This window comes from Typopeltis vanoorti, chromosome 13 (genome assembly GCF_054136105.1).
Source record: "Typopeltis vanoorti isolate ZY-2024b chromosome 13, IOZ_Tvanoo_1.0, whole genome shotgun sequence".
Taxonomy (NCBI): Eukaryota; Metazoa; Arthropoda; class Arachnida; order Uropygi; family Thelyphonidae; genus Typopeltis; species Typopeltis vanoorti.
Window position 1 is genome coordinate 125,211,766 of NC_143561.1, and position 14,402 is coordinate 125,226,167.

The following is a 14,402-nucleotide window of genomic DNA, read 5'->3' on the forward strand; positions in this document are numbered from 1 at the left end:
AATAAAATGCTTGTTATTGCTTTCCAGAAGAGGCTAGTCTGCTTAAGAGATAATCATCTCCTGTAAACTGTTTCTTCATTCAGACTCATTCCAACAAATTATTAGATTATCTGTTTCTCTCTCACTTTTACAGTTATTCACCTTATCTCCATTTTAAGCATGTCAGAATAAGAGCAGCTGCTGATCAACCATTTACTAGAACTTCAAACAAACTTATTACCTTCCTGTCCTCCTCCTCCTTATTCATTCCATAAAGATTACAACCTCCAGCAGGTTCCTACTTTTTTCTAAACCATATGCCCACAGAGTACATATGCATATAAATTTTGTAACCTATATTGTGATAGAGTTCATATTAAAAAAAAAAAAATCACTACTATTCCCTTTTCTTATACTTTTTTTTCATTACTACTACTGGAACTTCCACAATCAAAGATTGGTCAATTGGTAGAGCCTCTGCTACTAATGGCTCACACAAAAAGTTAAGGGGTTCGATGCTGTTGGCACACTCTCCCTCGATGAGTCTTTGGACTCCTTGGAGGTGTCACATAATAATAATAATAATATTCATTATTAAATTACTCTATTCACCTATCATTTCACTTTCATCTGTTCATTAACTGTGCAAAAATCAAGTGATTTTTCCATGATTTCTCGACTATGTCTTAAATTAAAAAATCTGGTAACTTCAATTTAGTCTAAAAGTTGGTTGTTCTGCTTAAGTTTGCATTTAGTGATTTTCTTCAGCCTTTTTTTTCAGAATAAATTGATAATAAATCTGTTGATGCTTATGGCAAAAGCTACACAAAGCTAAAATGCATGAAATTTTTTTGCCCAACTCTTAAGAACAGAGATTTTGACTTTTCTTCCTTGTTTCATCTAGAAACATAAATCTGAATGTGGAAAGTCTTAACAAAGCCTTGTTTGTATTCTAATAATTCTTATGTAACTACCAAGTAAAAATAATCTTTTCCATAAAGAAATATAGTTTATGAGAAAAAAGTCATATAAACATATTATTAGTCATATAAACATATACAAAAAAAAATAATAATAATTTTGCTCTTTATTGAGTTAACATATACATAAGTAATATTTCTGAGTTTGTATGACTTGTAAACTCTTCCATAAAGATGGCTAAAACAATATACTTATGCAGAAATAAATACTGGACATTCATTTAATTTAAAGCAATGATTTACTGAGGAGATGACTATAAATCAAATGGAAGTATCACCCAGATGCATAAATTTCTACCAGCAAGAGAGTCTATTATAGAAATGTGTGAAAACTAAGTATTTCAAAGTGTACTAATGCCACCTGATATCTGGATTCATTCAGTGATATCAATCAGGTTTACAAAGTTGTTATTGCTGTAACAGTCACTTTGTATTTTCTAGGGTTGTGGGTATATATCATGTTTTTCAGTTGCAATTTTTTTTTTTTTTTTAAATTTGCAAAGTTTTAGATTCATTGGTAAAACGAATGCTACACAGATGGTATTGTATTGCTGTGGAAAAGTTATAGTAAATGATTTCTCTTTTGAGATGTTCCATAATATCATAGCAATAGACTATTTTTCATTACCTGTTCTATTGAAGAGAGCCTGTCTTGGGTAAATGCCTTGCAACGTTCATCTTTGGATTTCAATTTTGCTAGCATTTCCTGTAATTTAGCTTCTTCTTCAGCTTCAAGCCTAGAAAAATATATTTTTTTATAAAAATGCAAATGAAAGATGTTTGCGGAAGAAGTACAAATAATGTGAAATTAATTTCAGTTTGCAAAGTTATTCAAGGGCATGTCCTTTTGTTCATATAATTATGAAACAATTTCACGGGCAATTTGGAAGGGAGTGTTCATGGTTGAATTAGTTATGCAGTTCAAAAACATGTCAAAGGCCTAGCCAAATTGGCTGAATATTCATTTGGCATACATGCTGATATTCCATCCATCCCTGTTAAAAATTCTTATCCAGGTTATGTAACAGCACTTCAAAATTATCATTATCATGCACCTCTATCTCTTCATTCAATGTAGTAATAGAACTGTACACCATGTTACAAACACCTGATTGATATATCTTAGCAAAACATTTAGGTGTTGGTTGGGTTAGATGTAAATAAGGCTGTGGGAATGGATGACATATCACCACATATTCTTAAGGAATGTGCATCAGAGTTGGCTATGCCCCTGATCTGGTTATTTAATGAAGGTCTTGAAGTGGGTAGGGTTCCTAAGGAGTGGAAAGAAGGCAAAATAGTACCACTTCATAAGCATGGTTCGAGAACAGAAGTTTCCAATTATAGACCAATCTGTATAGCTGTAGTTGTGATCAGAGTGTTGGAAAAGGTTAGAAATAGAATACAGGATTGTGTTGATGAACATAAGTCTTTATGATGGTCAGCATGGGTTTGTGAAGGGGAGGTCTTGTTTTAGCAATCTGATTATGTTTTATGATAAGTGGACGAATCTGTTGGATAAGGGAGAATCATATACAGTGATATTCTCGGACTTTACAAAAGCAATCGATTGATTACCACGTGATAAGTTGGTGTACAATCTGCAGAAGATGGGAATAGATAGTATATTGGTTAGATGGATCGAGGATTGGCTGTCTCTGAACAATACCAGCAAGTTTGCTGATGGAGCAATGTCTCAAAAAAAAAGAGGGTAACCAGGGGCAAGTCCCAGGGTTCCTACTGTTTAACTTGTTTGTAAACAATATATCATGTGGTCTGACTGGGGATCTTCAGTTGTTTGCTGATGATGCAAAGTTGGGAAGAATTATAAGTAGCACTGCTGAAGTTAATTGCCTTCAGAAAGATTTGAATAGACTTTTTTTTTTTTTCTTGAACAAAGGAGTGGGATTATAGTTTTAATATCAATAAGTGCAAGGTATTAACATAGTCTTATATTTCTACACTCCATTTTGGAGTGCAGAAATATAAGATTGTGTGCTGTATCAACAGTGCCATACTGCAGGAAGTGGATGAGATTAGAGATTTGGGAGTGATGTTGACAGTAGACAAGTTCAGAGGACATATTGCAAGTGTTACAAAGGCTGCACATCATAGTGCTACTATGATAAAAAGTACTGTAACATGTAGGGATAAGGAAGTGGTTGTGCCACTGATCAGACCACACTTGGACTATTGTGCTCAAATCTCCAATGTCTCCACCTCACATTGAAAACCATCACCTGGTTTTCAATGTGATGTGGAGACATCGGAGAGGGTCCAGAGGCGAGTGACTAAGACAATATCAGGACTTAGGAATGCTGGCTATCGAAGAGATGTGAATTACAGAGTTTGGTAAATAGGAGGAAAAGTGATATGATAGAGACATTTATGTCAGTGAGAGGATTTTATTAGATTAATCCAGATGAGATTATAGAGTAGAAGGTGAGAGGAACACAACCAGAGGTCATCCCTGGAAATTATGTAAGAGTGTGGTGAGGAGTAGATTTTTTACATGGAGAATTGTCAGTGAATGGAATGCATTATCAGAATGTGGTGTTAATGCAAGGAGTGTTAAGTATTTTAAGATTATATAAGATAAATGTATTGTCAGTTGAATGAACCACCCATGATGAGTCCACCAACTCCATTAAAGGTGAAATAATTGAAAAATCTCATCAGCTTCTGACAAGAGTATCAACTTCATCCAATAAAATTTTTCTCTCTCTCTCTGCTAGTCAGCATCCTTTTCAGTATTGTTGCAATCCTCTGGGCTACCTCCACCTATATAATATTTCCATCTTAAATTAGGGGTTTCTATCAATCACCCCCCCCCCACCAAGATCTCTAGCTTTCCCCACTTCCTCCGAAAGGATATGCAGTCTCTCATTAATGTATCCTGAACTTGAAGACTTCACATTTAGCTGAATTAAACTGATTCCTCCATTCATTTGCCCAGCTTATTAAAATCCTGTTGAATGGCTACCATATCTGCACTATAACTAATAATGCTTTCTAGCTTCAAATCATATGCAGACAACTGAATATCCCCTTGCAACCCATTGATATAAACATTAAACAATACGGGTCCCAGTACTGAGCCCTGCAGGGATCTCAACTATAACCTTCTGCTTCCTTGATAGTGCACACTCTCTCTCTCTCTCTCTCACACACAACTATGTATCAGACAGCCAATCCTCAATCCAATTCATTAACCTGACATCTCAATCCATGTGCTGTGACTTAAACAGCAGCTTATCTTGTGTGTGGCCTGTCAAATGACCTTGCAAAATATTTAAAAAAAAAAAAAAAATAGCAGCATATGCCTTTCATTATAAAAGACAATTAGATTATTAAAATGGAAATGTTCCTTAACAAATCCATGCTGATTCTCAAGGATAACATCCCCATCATCTGCCTGATGCTATATATGATCCCCCACTAATTTCTCCAAAATCTTAACTACAGAAGAAATACAAATTGGCCTATAGTTTGACACTTCCATTCTACTATCGCCCTTATGCAATGGCACTGTCTTACCCTCCTTCCATTCCTTGAGTACCTTTCCTATGGCCAGGTTCTGATTGAAAAGTCCAGGTCAACAAAGCTGTCAGTGTTTTATCACATTCCCCCAAAACCCATGGTGAAATCCCATCCAGCCCCATTGCTTTATGACCTCCAGAGTACTCCACATCTGAAACACATTCTCCTCTTGTACTTCTAAACCCTGAACCTTCCCCATCCTTTTAGCATTAAAACCTAATTCTCCACGATGAAATACTCCAATAAAGTGTTTGTTACATAACTCCATTGTATCCTCAGCATTAGTCAATCTACTCCAATCGTTGTTTAACAATCTCATTCTTCCACAGTCATTCCTCCTCTTACTAGCCTCATAACAAAACGAATAAAAGAGGGGAGATATGATAGAGAACTAAAGAGTGGAAGGAGGGCAAGATTGTGCCACTTCATAAAGGAGGGGATCGAACTCAAGCATCAAACTATAGGCCTTTCTCTGTGTCAGTTGTTGGAGAAGCTTGTGAAAACTAGGATCCAGAGTTGGGTTGACAACAATGGTATAATCATTGATGGACAGCATGGATTTGCTAAAGGGAGGTCATGTTTTAATAATCTACTTACTTATTACAATAAAGTGACTGCTTCCTTGGACAGAGGAGAAGGATACACAGTAATATACTTGGATTTCACAAAGGCATTTGATAGAGTACCTCATGATAAGTTGACAGTCAAACTAGAGCAAATGGGGTTGGATATTAGATTAGTGCATTGGATTGGAGACTGGCTTCTGATAGGTATCAACTAGTTGTGTATGGGGGTGCAATATCCAGGAAAAGGAAAGTCACTAGTGGAGTGCCTCAGGGATCTGTTTAAGGGCGATTGCTATTTAACTTGTATATTAATGATATTGGCGAAGATTTGGATGGAGATATTCAGTTGTTTGCAGATGATGCAAAGTTGGGACGAACCATAAAGAGTAGTGAAGATGTTGTGGCCTTGCAAGAAGACTTGAATAAATTGAGTGATTGGGCAAGCAAATGGGGATGTGAGTTCAATGTTGCAAAATGTAAGGTTTTAAAATTTGGAAAACAAAGATGGGATGCAGAATTTATGCTTGGTGAGAATATATTGTTGGAGGTAGAGGAAATAAGAGATCTGGGGGTGATAGTGGATAAGGATCTAAAATTTAGGGGACACATCGCCAAAATTGTGAAGACAACACTAAGACTTCTGGGAATGATGTGGAGGACACTGACGTGTAGAAGTAGGGAGATTCTTGTTCCATTGTATAAGGCTTTGATTAGGCCACACATGGACTATTGTGCCCAGATTTGGTCACCGGGTTTTCAGAAGGATGAAGAGATGTTGGAAAGGGTCCAAAGGCGACTGACTAAGGTAGTTTCTGACCTCTGGAATGTCGAGTATGAGGAAAGATTGAGAAGATGTAATTTGCAGAGTCTGGTGGAGAGAAGGAAGAGGGGAGATATGATAGAGACCTACAAGTTGGCAAGGGGTTGTTATAAGATCAATGGTGGAGAAGTTTTACAGAAAATTGTGGGAGATCGGGGGAGAACCAGAGGTCATCTCTGGAAACTGTATTAGGGGAGTGAGAGGCAGGTTTTTTCATGCAGAGTTGTGAATGATTGGAATGCCTTGCCTGAGATTGTGGTGACTGCAAGGAGTTTGAGTGTGTTTAAGAAACGGTATGATGAGATGTGTGTGTGTGATAAAAGGACCTCCCAGATGAGTCTTTGACTCCATGAGGTCTTGGGAAATAATAATAATAATACCTTCCAATTTTCTTTGGATCTCAGGGCCAATCTCTTATATTCAAGTTTTGCCTTACCATGCTAGTTACTCTTCTGGGTGCATCTGCTCTCCACCCCTCTCCTTATTGTGTTCTCTTTTTCATTCAAAGTATAGAACTTGCTGCTGCTAATAAATATTTCTTCATCAATTCACAAGCACCACATAAATTCCTTTCTATCTGATACTCCTGTTTGTCTATTTATCTTCCCAATCAGAACCATATGGTCACTCTCTCCAACCAGATACAGATGCCATCTCAGCTACAATCAGATCCATCTGATGCTATGACCAAATCAAAAATTCTTAAACTTTGTGTTCATTTTACTACATGTTACCTAAGACATCTGTCCCTCATGAATTCCAGAAAGTCTGTTATCTTATTATGTGAAGTTTTCTCTTCCCAATTTATACTGCTGTAGTTAAAATATCCTGTAATGATCATCTTTTGCACTTGTATAGCTCAACCATCGAAACATCTCCTGCTTTTCATTCCCTATACTCCCTAGATTATAGTAATGTCTTTCGTCCTATAAACTCAAGAAAATCAACTGTAGAACTCACACTATTTCAGCCATTAAAAACATTGTGTTAGGGTAAGGGATCATGAGGTGGTGGTGCTTGTTGAACCGTATCTTCACTGTGGACTGCTTAAATTAGTAATAGCCTTGAGCCAGCTACCACTGGAGACTGAACTACTTAGGGTAGTTCAAAGTTAGTCTTCAAAATTTTGATAGGGCTAAAATGGCCACACCTACTCCCTATACAGGAATAAAAGGCATTAACTGATTATTGAGCACGCTTCTGGTACATTGTATCCCCCCCCCCTTCTTTCAAGTGACTATTCCCATAAGTGGCCACCTCTGATAATTCTAGTTTATTTACACCAACACTTCCACTTGTTCAGAGAACAACATTTTCTCCAGATACCTACATCTTACCTCATTCAAATGCAAGCTGTCTTTTGCACACAGTTCTTATGTCTTCAAATGCACTCCAAGCATTCATATAATTTAAGCCTCTCTTTCGACACATTCACGGCATTCATTATTGGCTCTCTTCTCTTCAGCTTCTTATCATGCCTGGGTAACACACTCACTTTTTTCCCCCTTCTTCTGTCATACAATCTGAACCTCAGATCTCTCACATCATTCATACCAACCATCACAATCATCTCATCAACTCTTTCACCACAACCGTCTATCATTCCTGCAGGCATTCTATCTTGTGCTCCATGGATCATCGAATTTCCATACATCACACACCTCTTAACACTGTTACTTCTTTGCTCACTTGCATCTCTCTCTCTCTCTCTCTTTCTCCTTGTTCTCCCACTTATTTTACTTCCTGACATCTCTTCAGTCCTGGTTTCTGCACTGTCTCACCTTCCCCTCATTCCATCTTGCACCCCTGGTTTTCCTATCCCCCTCATCATTATTCCCATAACTCTCTCTCTCTCTCACTCATACTGTCATTTGCTTCATCCATTGTTTCCTGTCTCCTAATCTCTCCTTTCATGCTTCTGAACTCATTCCTCATATGTTCCATTTCTTATTTCAATGAATCTCTTTCTGCAAGCAACCTACTCTTGCTCGACATTCCTCCTCCTAATCAACACCATCTTTCACACCTACTAACACTCCCTAATTTGATATTCTTATTCCTCGCCCTCGATCACACTGGTTAAGAAGAGACACACTCTCTCTCTCTCTCTCCCATGCTAGATTTCATGCTGCCTTTATCATCTTTGATTTCTTTTTCCAGTACTCTTTTCTCCATTTCTCAACTTTTTCAAAAGCCTCTAGAATATTTTGCCACTTTTCTTATATTTATTTTCTGTCCTACCATGAATTCTGTTCTGCTAGTTTTTACAAAGCACTTCGCTTTTCTCACATTTTTTTCCCTCTTAAGATCACAAGCTAATTTACTTGCCAAGAACTTTTGATACACTTTAACTTGACTCTCTCTTTAACTTTATGAGTTCACCATGAATTTTTGATTTTTCTCTCCTTAAAGACAACCTCACCACATGCCTTTCTAGATGAATAAAATCAATGTTTTTCTTCAGGGTTTGCACTGAATCTCCAAGATTTGGTTTTTGGTTTCTAGAATAATATTTGTGTATTCGAATCTATAATCCACCTCTGAAAGCTGCTCAACTTTGATTCATTTTAAAATTTCCTTACATGCTTTTTTTTTTTTTCCAATACGAAACTATTTTATCCTGCTCAAAACTAAATGATCATTTCCATATCAAATCTGCCACATAATCTTCTGTCCTGAATCAGTGGGAAAACATTGCTATCAACAATAATATAGTCCATCAGACTCTTATTACTTGCATCTTCTCCCCATGTGAATTTGTGTACATTTTTATGTTGGAGCATGGTATTAGTAATTACTAGTCATTGTCTTGAACAGAAATTCAGAAGATGCTTACTATTAATATTTGCTTTACTCTTTTCTCCATTTACCAACTTTTACTTTTCACTGTATTAGCTGCCTTCTCTAATGCCTCAAAAATTCCTCAACTACTTCCTTGATAGAACCTTCTGTGGGAGCATGAGTAGAAATGCCCATTGTCCAATTTCACATTCTGATATTTGCCCACATCACTCTGCTTGATACTGCCTACTATTCATGAAAATTATCTTCATATTTAGTCGTAAATACAATAGCTGCTCCTCCTTTTCCCCGTTCAGTATCAGATCTTTCTAAGAAACAAATTTTGTATTTGTTTCTTAGAAAGATCTCACCTGTTTTTGTTTTCTGTTTCAGTAACACTTATGTCAATTTGGTGCTTATCCAATTCTTCTCCGTTGATGCTTCTTATGTTGATTGTGCCAATCTTCAGCTCTGATGCTGTTCACTCTGGTTCTCTAACAAAAAAAAAAAAGAAAAAAAAAAGGGCCTTGTTTAACCAGGCTGTGCCCCAACCAGCATGAAATTTAGCCATGTTGTACCATCATTTTGCATTATAGTTTTAAGCGAATAAGAGAAACAATTTGGTTGGCTAAATTCCACAATTGACAACCCATTCTCATTCATTCAATATTTCCTGGTTGGATCTATACATTCCTTAAAAGGCTATGTGGAGGTCTCCTCCCTCTTATCCAGCTTTGATCCTTAATCACTCCAGAAAACACTCAAATTAAGAAAGGAGTGCTTAAGGGTCAAAGCTGTATAACTGAGAGGAGACCTCCACATAGCTTTTAAAGGAATGTGGAGAACTGACCAGGCCTTCTGACCTAATGTCCAATCCTCACCTTTTCATGGTGCACCCTATTAGGTATCTACCTGGATACTGAATGAAAGAGGATGGGCTAGCAATTTGGGATTTATATTATTAAAAAAAAAAAAAACAGCTAATGCCTTTTATTTCCTTATAGGGAGTAGGCGAGGCCCTTATACCCTATCTAGCGTTTTGGAGACTGAGTGGGCAGTTCAATCTCCACCGGTAGCCAATCAGAGATAGCTGGTCCATGTCTATCACTAATTATAGGCAGCCACTGATGAAGAGGCTGGAAAACAAGTGCTGCCATCTCTTGGTACCTAACCCTAACAGGACATGTTACTGTCTGAAATAATGTGGGTACTATGTTCTATTTTCTTGATTTTACGGGACAAAAAACCCGCTTGCCCGTACCAGAGACCGACTGACTCAGGAATCGGTCGAAAATAGGCTTAGAAAAGTTCCTCCAGTCGGCTAGTCAATGACTGGATTTGAACCTGTCTAATTTCGAGCAACCAAGCACAGAGGATGCAAGTGTCACTTCCACTGAGCTACACAGGCCTATTTAGCAGACCAAATTGTATTCTTATGGGCTTAAAAACTTTTTAAGCCAATAAGAATACAATTATAAAATGATGGTACAACATGATAGAATTTCATGCTGGCTGGGGCATCACCCTGTTAAACAAGGCCCCCGTTGCTTTTGCCAGGGAACCGGGGTGAACAGCAAAAAGTCAGCCACTGGAATAAATCTTAAAACACACCCCAACTAAATCACCAGAGTTCAAGTACAGTATGGAGCTAGTTGAGGAATTGGATAAGTAACATATCAACATAATAGGAGGGACTGAAACAAAAAAAGACAAAACTAGTGAGTTCTTTCTGAGCAATAAATACAAAATGTTATATTCAGGCAATGACAATCAAGGAAAAGAAGGAGTAGCCATAGTATTCAACACTAAATATGAGGCTAATCTTGAATGGCAGGCAATCTCAAGTAAAGCGATGTGGGCAAATATCAGAATGGGGAACTGGACAATGAGACTTATTTGTGCCTATGGTCCCACAGAAGTTTCTGCTAAGGTAGAAGTGGAAGAATTTTTTGAGGCTTTAGAGAAAGCAACCGACACAAAGAAAAACGAAACTGGTCCTGGAGATCTAAATAGCAAAGTAGGAAATGATTGTAAGACATACAAAAATGTTTTGGGAAAATTTTGAGAAAAGAGCAAACCTAATAACGGCAAATACTTGTTCGATTTCTGCTCAGGACATGGACTGGGACTAACACAATGTTTCAACATAAAAATGTGCACAAATTCATATGGCGAGGAGACAAGGAATAAGAAAGTCTCATTGACTATGTTATTGTTGATAGTGGTGTTTTCTCCCTGGTGCAGGACACTAGTGTGTATACAGAGGATTTGAAATTGAGTGTGATCACTATTTAGTCTTGAACAGGATAAAATTGAATTTCATATTGAAAAGAAGAACATAAAGTTTTAAAGTGAATAAAAGTTGGGCAGATGTGAACTGTAGACTAAAATACACAAATATTATTGAAGAAAAAAATGAAAGAGTTTGAGAACAGGAACCAAACCTTAGAGATTTGGTGGCAAGCTCCGAAGAAAACATTGATTCAGCCAGAGAGGCATGTGGTGCGGCTGTCTGCAAGGATAGAAAAATCAGAACTCCATGGTGAACACAGAAAGTTAAAGAGGTAGTGAAGGAAAAGAAGAAAGCATACTAAACGTTCGTGGGAAATAAGTCAGCCTGTGCTCTTAGAGAATACAAAGACAAATGTAAGATAGCTAAACACTGTGTAAAACTAGCTAAACAAAAGTCATGGGAAGACTTTGGTAAGAACAAAGAAAATAAATATCAAGAAGGTGGCAAAATATTCTGCAGGCTGTTGAAAAAGCTTAGAAATGCAGGAAAGAATGATGTAAAAGGAATTAGAGATGATAAAGATGACATGAAAACTAGAGAAGAAGATATCCTTGATGTAATTACTTCAAAAAAATCAGTGACAGCACAGCAGTAAAAATACTGACAAGGCATGCAATCAGGAATACATATCCATACTTGAAGTAGAAAAATCCATCAAAATCCTGAAATGCAGAAAGGCAGCAGGAGTAGATGATATCTGACCAGAAATGCTCAAGGATGGAGGTATAAAAGTCTTGCAGTGGCTGCACTGCATAGTTCAGAAGGCTTGGACAGAGGGACGAATTCCAGATGATTGGAGTAGAGCTCTCATAGCACCCATATATAAAAAGGAAAATAAAACTGAATGTGAGAATTACAGAGATATTTCTCTAAGATTTATGCCAGCATACTTGAAAAATGGTTGAGAAGGATTGTGGAAGAGAAGGTTGATGAAGAACAAGTTGGATTCAGGCAAAATAGAGGCTGTCAAGATCAGATTTTTACTTTACGACAAATTGTTGAGAAATTATGGGAATATAACAAAGATCTGTATTTAAGTTTTGTAGATCTGGAAAAAGCATATGACAAGGTGCCAAGAGAAGCTATTCAAAACGTTACAGTTGTATGGTGTCAATGGTGAATTATATCAAGCAATACTTAGTCTTTATCTGAGTTGTAAGTCAACAGTTAGAATTGAAGGAAGTACAGGAAGATGGGTTAATGTTAAATCTGGTGTCAGACAAGGATATACATTATCTCCTCTGTTATTCATTATCTATATGGATCACATTATGAAGGAAAATGGTATTATACCTGATATCAAAATTGGAGATGTTAATTTTTTAGCTCTTTGCTTTATGCAGACGATGTTATACTTCTAAATAAATCTGCTACAAGTCTGCAAGATTTCCAGACTAAATTGAATAATGGTTGTAATATATATGGTATGAAGGTCAGCAATAACAAGACAAAAACAATGAAAATAGACAGAAGCATTGAAAATATCAACTGCATTGTGAATGGAGGACCTATAGAACAAGTAAAACATTTCAGCTACTTAGGCACGATTTTTAGTGAAGATGGTAGATTAAATATGGATATAGACAACAGAATCAACAAAGCTTGTATGGTAGGAAGTTAACTGAATAAATTTATATGGAATAAGAGAGAAATTAATCAAAATACTAAATTAACTGTGTACAAGACAGTGTTCAAACCAATTTTAACTTATGGATCTGAGAGCTGGGTTAGAAATAAAACACTTGACCAAAGACTAGAGACATGAGAGGCCTGAGAAAGATTAGCGGTATGAACAGATGGCATCAGCAGCAATATCATATTAAAAAAGAGGATAATAGGAAAGAACTTGACATTGTTAGCAGAGCTAATCTCAGGTGGTATGGTCACTTAAACAGAATGGGAGAGGAAAGATTAGCAAAACAAGTGTTCTCTGCCAGGTTGGCAGGAAAAAGACCCAGAGAAAGACCAAGATATAGGTGGATTGATACAGTAAAAAGTGCCTTAGAAGACAGAAATATAAGATTTTCATGTAGTACTATCATATCCTATACCCCTTGTCAGGGATTCATCATTATCATCCAATTCCAATCAACAATTTGATGCTGATGATAAATTAAGAAAATCATGATCTTGCAAGTGCTTTGTAACATGATGTCGAGCTTTGAAACAGACTGCTTTTATGCTGTAAATGAACGAACAGAGTATAATGAAGTTTGGCTAAGATGCAGTATCCTTGCAATTTGATAAAATGAATGATAAAATAAACTCTTGATTAAATATAGTGCACAATAATAAATATTATTATTCATAATAGAAAATCCTCATAAGAAGATTTTCATCTAACATCCCACAGAAGTTAAATGTCAAGATTTTAGGCTTGTGACTCAGTATTTACCGTATATAATAATTATATTCTGATATTTAAGTAGAATATTTAATATGTTGGAAAAAATATTCCAAGTTTTTCACAAGATATACAACTCTGCTCTGCAGAGAAAGCAATATGATGTCAAACAAGACAGTACTGTACAAAGTCTGTTTAATACAATGAATCTTCAGTGTGTGTGTGTGTGTGTGTGTGTGTGCGCATTTGTTGTAAAAAATTTTCTTCAGCATTAGAATTAAACTTAAAATAGTGACATTGTAGGGCAGATGTATGACAGCCCCTTTAAGAAAATACAATTCATTCTAGTTATACATTGGTACAGCTTACAAACAGAATAGGTAAAAAATAATTTGTAAACTAATACTTTTCTGATTTAGAGCTAAAGTTGCCTTTGAAATATGAAAAAATTTTCATATTTCATTTCAAATTTTTCATAAGAAAACTGGTAGTTTGATTTAATAGTGTTATGTCATGGACTGCCAGTTATTATTTGTTATATTATTTACTAATCTTACTTATTCTCAGTTATTCCGTTGCCGACAAATTTATTTTCTTTTAAGTCGACTGTGCCAGCCAGCAACTGAATTCTGACACACACAATTTAAAACTACTGAAAACAATATAGGGATCAAGTGGTTTGCAGTCGTGGTCCCCCTTTCTTAGTTGCTAATGGATTCCCCTACTAATTATGCATGGTCCGAATTTTAACAAGGGGTAACTCAATTCTCAGAACAATGACAGACTCATGAGGTTTGAATTAAAGAAATACATTTATTTTAGACAAATACATATATACACTTCAGTTAGAAATTTCAATTCTAAAGAGCCTGAACTCCCCCCCCCCTTTAAGTTAATGTATCCAAAAGCTTTACTCTAAAATCTTATAGTATCAATCTCACACTCTTCTTCGTATGACTATATTCAGGCTCGGTTAATTTCTACTGAGTTGCTCAGTTCCCATATATGGGAATAACACATATACATAGATACATTCTACAACCCTAGTGTGAAGCATATCAGACGTACTCTGTCTTGCAAAATTCACGAGACAATATTC

At 36.4% G+C, this 14,402-nt stretch overlaps 1 protein-coding gene across 1 annotated transcript in view; it reads right to left on the reverse strand.

The window, feature by feature from the left end:
- LOC150100519 (uncharacterized) overlaps nt 1-14,402 on the reverse strand; it is a 187,153-nt gene that overhangs the window by 57,138 nt on the left and 115,613 nt on the right. The window contains exon 4 of the mRNA XM_090402671.1: nt 1,588-1,696. Within this exon, the coding sequence (XP_090258797.1) occupies nt 1,588-1,696 (109 nt within the window). The remainder of the gene's footprint in view (nt 1-1,587; nt 1,697-14,402) is intronic.